Source organism: Phalaenopsis equestris, unplaced genomic scaffold (assembly GCF_001263595.1).
Source record: "Phalaenopsis equestris unplaced genomic scaffold, ASM126359v1 Scaffold198031, whole genome shotgun sequence".
In the NCBI taxonomy this organism is placed as follows: domain Eukaryota; kingdom Viridiplantae; phylum Streptophyta; class Magnoliopsida; order Asparagales; family Orchidaceae; genus Phalaenopsis; species Phalaenopsis equestris.
Genome location: NW_018217971.1, coordinates 447,326 through 456,171, shown reverse-complemented (window position 1 = coordinate 456,171; position 8,846 = coordinate 447,326). Strand labels below are relative to the sequence as shown.

Sequence of the window (8,846 nt, the reverse complement as noted above, 5' to 3'; positions counted from 1 at the left end):
CATGGCATTTCTAGGACAAGATAAGCTTTATATTTGGCGTCAGAAGAGTGGTCGTCATTATAAGTAGTTTGAATTTTAATGATCTTTCACAATAGCTTGATCATTTTAATTTAGTTTCTCAATCAATAGTCTTTATAAATTTTAATGATCATGAGTATCATATCCTATAATTTCTTAAACATCTGTTCAAAGTATGCTGCCAAAGCCGTTGTCTAAATCATTTTCATGCGTAGAGATGTATCTTTTGCTGCATTGAAAGTTATAGTTGTGTGAAATGGAGATCATGAAACATAAATTATATACATTAAGCTGAGTTTGAGTGAGAATTTGAATAATGGATGCAAAAGGGTGCTTTATTTGTAAATAGCGATGTTTTGGGTGTTATAAGTATAATATTTTTATTCATAGTTTTTTTTAATATCATATTATTATGATATTCAATTAATAAGTAGTTAATTTTAATATTTATTATATAATCATGGGTTGAAGGGTTAAATTTGAATTGAATTTTGGAATCTTAATGCTAGCTTAGAGCTCCGCTTCTTTCACTTGGATTATGGGTGGGTTCTATGATATGAATTGGGCTAAATTGGCCTTAATTGATAGCTTGAAGTGGCTCAGTCTGATCTGTTTTAGATTGATCAATCCTAACTATGCTTAGTACTATTTTTAAAATTTTAATTAATTATGGTTGTATATTTAATTCATGCTATTGATTTATCTTACTCATTTAACAAGAAATAGATCATAGTTCTAATATTAATAGCATAATGCAGTTAATTTGTTTTAGGTTGCCAATCGTATTTTTTTAATAATAATTATTATTATTATTATTTTTTTTTTGGTTTTTTGGGTTGATAATATCACATATACAACATATGTACGGCAATCAATTAATTAAATTATGATATTGACTTTATAATAAAATTCAAGTGTTGAAAGATGTTAGTTAAATAATGTTCGTTTAAATGTTGTAATTAAGAGTTGATTAACGCAAAATCAGAGCCAAATTAATTATAATTCTTTTAATTAATATTTATGAGATATTGAAATATTGTCAAGAGTAAATTAAGATGTTTGAAAAAAGAAGGATAAGAAAAAGGATTCAAGAAAAAAGAAGAATGATTCTCTCGATTTGAGCATATAAAATCTAATTCTCTCTATTCCGTTATACAAGCATGCATGCGTATGGTTCAATCCAATCTAATTCCTCTGATTGACTCCAACTTAACCTTGATTCATTGTTTAGCTAGCTAATTTTATTTTCAGCCCTAACTAAATTACAAAAAAAAAATAAAAAAGATCAACTTGAATTCAAATTCATATCCCTAAAAGCAAACTAAAATGTCCAAGGGAAAACTAAAGACCATTATGCCAAAATATCATCACTGCAAATCAATAATATTCAGTCTCTGAGGATTCATATTATACATCAGGATTTTGTGAAGTAAACCAACTATCCAAAGAGACCAAGCAAAACTTAAGCAAAAGAAGAGGTTTTTTTTATTGTTTTATTATTATTTTTTTTTGTTGGTCAAGAGAGAAGATACTGGAAGTACCTGATGTTTTAAGTGGTCCAATTCCATTTCATTTTTTATCTATAAATGTAATAAGAAAATTCAATATAACTGGCCGAGTAAACATCCTACCCCAAATCAACTAAAATGTGTGCTGAAACAAATAATTCTGGGGCGAGTTTTTGAATTATAAGCTACCATTGAAGAGCCCAACAATTCGGGTTTTCAAGATATTGTGAAAAGCAGTAGTAATGAAATCCAAAAGCAAAACAGAACACCGAATAAAATTGCCTCATCAAAAAACAGATTCAATCTTCACCAGAAATGGTCGCATCAGTACAAAAGTCACTGGACACACTGATTCTGGCCAAAGTTGCAGATTTTTATTTCCATAACAACAACAACACAAAAATAAAATTTAAAAAACAAAAAACCCTTAAAAACATTATTTTCACAGAACCTTGTATAAACCTTGTATAAAAATTGAAAAGAGTGAAAAACTCAACAGTTTAAATATAAAGTTCTTCAGCCGTCAACAGCAGTAAATGCAATTCCAGCAGCAGAAAACAGCCTGAAAGGAGGAGAATTGGACGCACATTCTCAAAAATTCCCCAGCTCATAACATGAACCCGCCCCCCACTGGATGTAAAAAGAGGGAGGCAGACCAGGCGTAATTAATCAGATTGATTCAGCGGAGATTCAGATGAAAGAGCAGTATGTGGCGGAGAAGTAGCTTGAGCAGGAGGGTTTCTGTACTCATCACTGTCAGAAGGCAAAGCTTCATCCGTCACCTCAGATTTCATCACTTTAGGTGGGGACACATCAAAGGAAATTAATGTCGTTTGTGGGTTACTTTGGTTAGAAAACCAAGAAGAAGGATCAGGAGCATAAATTTCTGGCAATGCGTAGTTGTAATAGCTTATCAGGGGATGATCAAATCTGCAGGCTGAACCAAACCTGCAGGTTCCATACATGCTATAGAATGAGCAAACAGCATGGCCCTGCATCAAGCAGGAAAATAGAGTTAGAAACTATATTGTTTGCTGTTGGAAACATAATAAATGTAGATTAAAAAGTATACAATAATAAACAAAATAAAAATACATTACAGGTCTTAGAGGGAGGCCAAGGGGTCCAAGAAAACCGATGGCTGAAGAGATTCTATCTTTCGGGTGATGGTATTTGCAAGTTGAACCATACTTGCAGCTTCCAGTTCTCAAGTAGTATTGGCAATCTGGTTGATCAGGTCTTTCTGGGAGATTTTCAATGTAGCTGGGACTTGGCTGGGCCTTGTTCTTGGACTTTGGTGTCTTAGTATGTCCGACAACTTCAGGAGAAGTAACCTGGCTCACATCACCCTGGTTTGTTTCCATGTAAACATCAGTAGGTCATACATTGAATATGAGTTGTAGTTGTGTAGGAACCCTGGGAAAAGGGTAAAGAAGTACTGAAAGACAATTTATATCTAAAAGGATAATTATGATACAATATTGTACTAAAGATATCATTTTTAATTTCCATCCACACTTTCTACCAATAATGGATTTTAATGACTTCATCAGAAAGGCCCTCCTAGAAGAATCATCACAATGAACCTGCTATGCTGTACGCAACAACCAAAAGTGGAACCTTATTTACGCACAGCACTCTCACCAGTATATTTGATAATTCAAAGTAGATTTAAAGGTAAACTCAATGCTTACTCCCAATACCATATTAAACAGCTCTGAATAAATTAGTTGGAAAGTAAAAAAGGTGAAAAACATACAAGAGAAATCACAAAGAATAAATGCTAAGGGAATAAAAAATTTGAATAAGGCAGTGCTGCTTTGCTGAGAAATGAATATAGTGCAAAAAAAATAAAGTATAACTGAAAAAGAGTATATTCAAAATATTTTGAAGTCATTTGATTCGTTGTAAAATAAATGTAGTAGTTTAGGTTTTCATTTTTTAGGTTTAAAAAAAAAAGAAACCAATGTATAATACAGCCGAAGACGAGCAACATTGACTATCTATAGTAGCGGTCGATAGCGGAGGTGATGGGCAGCAATAGTGTTGTGAATCAGCAACTGCTGATGATGGCGAGCGAGGGGTGGCAGAGGCTATCATAACGATGGTAGTTTACCGCATATTTTAAAACCAGCCAAATATGACAAATTTAGAATACATTGGAAATGAAATAAAGACTATATTTTAAGTACATTGTACTTCTATATTGAATTCCATTTTCCTAAAAACAAACATCAATATTTTTTAAAACCATGCATTTGGAATGAATACCCTGATTTACTTGCAACCAAATAACCCGAAAGTGTAAATATTTTTTTCATTACACAAAATACAAATCACTATAGTACTCATACACAATCTCATTTCATTATAACAACAAAAACCCCTTTACATGACATTGTACTAAGTGGTCATAACACATAACAAACTTGCATTCAACAAACAAAAGCAAGGCATCTATTTACATGATAACAAACAAATAATTTGTTATTTATTAACACCCATTGATAACACAATGTCCTCATGGTGGCCTTCAAGGCGCCATGGCTATTGGCATTGCTAAAATCATTAACAATGAGGCACGATTATCAATACCGCATAAATTTGGTTTGTATAAATTCCTTTTCACAAAGTGAACTTGTTCTCAAAATCAATAGTATTGATGGGCATCATGCAGCTCATCGCTATTTATGTTAACATCATCCACTAAAGTTGCCTCCTCTTCGATAATGCCAATCCATTAAAAGAGGTACTGCCAAAGCAGCTGGTTATTTTTGGATATCTTTCATGACCAAAAAAAGTGCAAGTGATGAACTAATGGTTGAAATTACTCGTTATCCGGCCATAGTGAAGAGGGAGATAGCAACATGTTCTTATGAAGGAGTTTTAGCAAGGATATATGAAAGAATAAATGAATCCGAGTCATGAAGAAATCACAAAAGGTTCAAACAAGACTTGTGGCATTGTTGCTTTTGTATGGAAGCATTGAAAGAGGTGATCAAACGTAAGGGATGGAGTCATACTGATGAAGTGAAAAGAGGTATAATAGTAAAATTACATAGACAACAAGAAGTTGAGCATTGGTATATTCAAGTACAAAACAAAGCCAACAAAGCTCTAAGCTTTGGTTGGTTCCCATAGTCTGGCGACCCATTTGAAGAGGGTGTGATGTGGTATGGTGAAGTTGACTTCCTATTTTAGCAAATAAAGCAAACAAAAAATAGCTAAAAATGTGATCACAATTGGAAGTAATGATTCAGCTAATACTGTACTGGCAACAGATGTTGAAGACAAATGATGAGGCAACTATTGAATCAATGAAAGTTTGTGGTAGTGTGCAGTGGGCATATTTTTTGGTGTGATGTCGGCAACAATGATAGTTTTCTTGCCTTACGATGATGCCAAGAAAATTATAAATTCATGTGAGGTCATATCATGTTGCCTCGAGAATTAACAAAGGTTGCAACAACATGGCGATTCTTATGATTGATATGGCTTGGTAAATTGGGCACCCTTAAATGAATTTGATGAACACTTATTTGTTTGTAATACGCTAAAAGAAATGTTATTAGAAGTGGTGCAGCACTTTGGGCCATTCGTCATGTCCACCGAGCAAACCAGAGAGATAGTACTCCATGATATTGTGTTTGAGCGCTGATGTGCTATTGACAACAATGTGGCTACATGTGAAAAAGTTCATCATCATAATTAATGAAAGAAATAGCCTTGTGAATCACGATTATTGTTGTGGAGCTAGCTCAATTAGTTTATGAATTGCCAATTGTGCTTTGAGGTGTAGAGTATTGATCAGGTGGTGGAGATGGCCTGCATTTTGTTTGGATTTGGATGAACTCAATCGGTAGTCACATTGTTGCTCAAATATTCAATTTGATGAGTGTAGAGGCAATTTTGGTTGTTCGAAAGAAAATTATGATTGTTGAGACAACTGAAAATAATTATAAGTATTGTGTGTGATCATAGATGGCGCGGACGTACACCAAAAAATGATAAAAAAACAATAATGACTTTGTGAAGATAAGGTTAATGAATGTTGTTCATGATGCTTTGAAACATGATTGGATCATTGGTGAGTCTGAATGGCATGAAAGTGAATTTGTTGTGAGCTTGGAAGATAGCGATGTGAATATTAGATTCATGCATGCAAGCTTAGTGATAACCTGACATGGAGGTCAAGCTTGGAGTAAGTCTTGTGTAGTTCATCAAGCATCATATTGGAGATGGGTATTAGAAAACGATTCAAATTGGGTGCATTTTCTAATTCATTATAGTCAATAAAGAAGCACCATGTACCGTCTTTCTTTTAAAGAGCAGCACTGGCAATAAGTATGAGCTCATGGTTGGCCAAATCAACCCAAATGAAAGCATTTTCACAAGTTTTCTTTATTATAATTTTAGAAGATCAAGCAACTATATGACAGAACATTAATCGAGGTAGTGTTGACTTTAAGTGCATTTAGTCATTACCAATAAAGAAGGTGGTTGAGATGGTGTTGTAAATTGGTAGGTTAATTTTGAGAGGGGTAGAATTTGGCTGGCGATAGTGGAAATCACGGTAGGAGTCAGAGGTGGTTCAATGGCTATAAAGTTTGGTGCAAATGGGTAACAATAAGCAATAGAGCCTTTAGTTGTTAGTTCAAAAAATTAGCTAACAAGGATGGGTTTAATGAAGACTTTAGTGCCTTGGAACATGACATTGTTACCTTGTCGAGAGAAGCACATAAAAAGGAAATTTGAAATTAGTAGAATATTGCCGAAAGTTTATAGACATTGAACATCAAGTACAAAATCAGCTCTTTATATTTGGAGAATGAAGATGTGTATTTGGATTTTTGTGCCCTATATTCAGTGTTGATTGAGACACACAATATGACAGTTGAGTTTGTCACTAATGTCAATAAGGAAGTGGAAGGGAAGACTTGATATAATAGTAGCTGCAGCTTCTTTATGAGGATATCCGAGCTGTTGGTGCCACTGTTGGGTTGATAATGTTGTCGAATAAAGAGCAAAGAGGGTTGGGACAGCCGCCTCAACTAGGTCCAAAGAGAATGGTGTGATTTATCTTTTATTAAAGACGACAAAATAAGATTTAGTGAAAGAAAATTTTCAGTTGTTGTGTGCAACAAGCTTGTGGACTGAGAGAAGACAGATAATTAGGGGAATGTATAGATGAGGTAGAATGAGCTTACAGTGAGGGGTGGGTAGTATTCCTTGGCCAGACAATAACTTGCTCATTACCTTTGTATCGAGTTGGCTGCTATAGATGATTGTAGGTGGTGGTGAGATGAGATGTAGCATCCGTGTTTAGGATCCACTGGGTGGTCGGGCTTGGAATAATTGTTGTCAATGAATGAGTAGGCCAAAGAATTTTCCCTTATAAATACAGTTCTCTCTCATCCCAATTAAAACAAAGTCCCTTCTCTTGATCGATGGCCGTTTTGGTGGTTGTTAATTTTGTGATGGCAGTAGAAAGTGTAGCTCTGGTTGTTTGGTTAATGGTTTAAGTGGAGAGGGTAAGTGAAGTAGTAGAGAAGATGCGAGTGGCAGAGGCTTTAGTGGTGTAAGTAGAGTTTTACCATCAATAAATTTATCTTCAATTAGTTTGAAAAGATCTATGGACTACTTAACTGTAGTTGGGTAATGAATTTGGATGTCTTTGCAAACATTAAGTTTTAAATTAAGTTTAAAGAAACCTTGTAGAAAGATTTCATTGATCCTGAAATCCTAATATTAAAGTTGTTTAAACTGCAGTAATTATCAACAACCATACGAGTTGGCATATGCTTGGGAAGCTTCTTGCAAAGATCATGATATTTAAAGGGTCCAAAGTGAGTGTTTAAAGCGGAAAAGAAGGCTTGCCATGAGATGAGGAAATTTCTTATGGCGAGACAAAGGTATCATTCCTCCATCATTCCTTTCATATGAAAGGATGTGAGGCTAAGTTTGTCTTGATCTGATAATTAATTGAATCCATAATATTATTCACTTTTTTTCTTTTTTATTTTTTGGATACAGATTTTTGGTTTGCCTTTAATAAAGTGTGGTGTGGAAATGTGCATTGCCATGATCGAGTTTCTATCCTTTTTATGTCTTTTTTATCAGGGTTTAAAAGTGGAGGTGGTTCAGTTGTTGTAAGGAATTTGGATGCATGCTTAGATTTAACCACACGGATGGTTAGAAATAGTTGCATATCATTGAACACATTGAAGATTAATAGGAGTTGTTCCTTAAATGTTGCTATTATGGTGAGTTGTTCCTTAATTGTTGCAAGGTGTTCATTCACTTTGACAATCTTCATAGTATAGTCGGCTAATCAACTAGGAAGTTAGCAAATAAACATCAGGTTTGTCCACATAGAAGCAACAACAATGCTCGTCGGTGAGAAGTTGGATTGAACAGAAGGAAGGCGAGCTTGATGAGAGCACCAATGTTATGGATAAATGACAATTTGGAGCTTGTTGGAAAATCCAAAAAAATGGAAAATAAAGAAGAGAAATCAAGAAGAGGGAACACCAAAGAGAAAATAAACTTAGATGAGAAATGTAAATTTTTTTCATTACCCAAAAACAAGTCACTGTAGCACTTATCCACAATTTCCACACATGATTAAAACAACAAGCCCTTCTCACTACATTTTGTCAGGTAATCACAGCCCATAAAAACCTAAATAAACTATCAAATTAAAAGAAAAGGGAATTTTACATATGTAGCACTCAATTCTTATGAATTTAAGTATCTCACACATAAACATCCATATTTACAGGCATAGCATTTTACCTATGCATGAAAAGGTGGATTTCACTATTAAAAAGTGGTAATTAGTGCTATTCTTGATGTGATACGAAAGAACTGAATGTTGTGCATGTAAATCCATATGAATTGAGTGCTATGTATGTAAATGCCCCGTTAAAAAAATGCCAATACCCTTGATAAAAGACAGAATGATATACTAGTTATGTAGTTAAAATAGCATCTAGTAATCCCCCAAAGTCCACATGGCAGTCTTTGAGGCATGAGTGATGTTGCTCAGATGTTTGGTAGAAAGGTAAAGTGGTCAACACCTTGTGGGTTTGATTCATATCACCAACACTCCAAACATTTCATGGAAAATATATTAAATTCTTGTATTGAAACTCTTTAAGGGAAAGATACAATCAACCAAAGTGGTTCGCATCAGACAAACAACAAAACAACTGCTCTCCCCTTCCCCTCAATAGGTTGGGTTAAACTAACATGCTTTCATCTAAAACAGATTTAGTTAAAACAAGAAATATAGAAAATGACAAAAAAATAATTACAAAG

The 8,846-nt window shown here is 34.2% G+C and overlaps 1 protein-coding gene across 1 annotated transcript in view; it reads right to left on the bottom strand.

Annotated features, from left to right (window-relative positions):
* Positions 1-1,991: 1,991 nt before the first annotated feature.
* The window catches only part of LOC110035529 (zinc finger CCCH domain-containing protein 12-like), a 31,438-nt gene continuing 24,583 nt past the window's right edge, over positions 1,992-8,846 (bottom strand). The window contains exons 6-7 of the mRNA XM_020739762.1: positions 2,627-2,875; positions 1,992-2,518 (exon numbers count right to left, since the gene is read on the bottom strand). Of these exons, the coding sequence (XP_020595421.1) occupies positions 2,192-2,518; positions 2,627-2,875 (576 nt within the window). The 3' untranslated portion in view covers positions 1,992-2,191. The remainder of the gene's footprint in view (positions 2,519-2,626; positions 2,876-8,846) is intronic.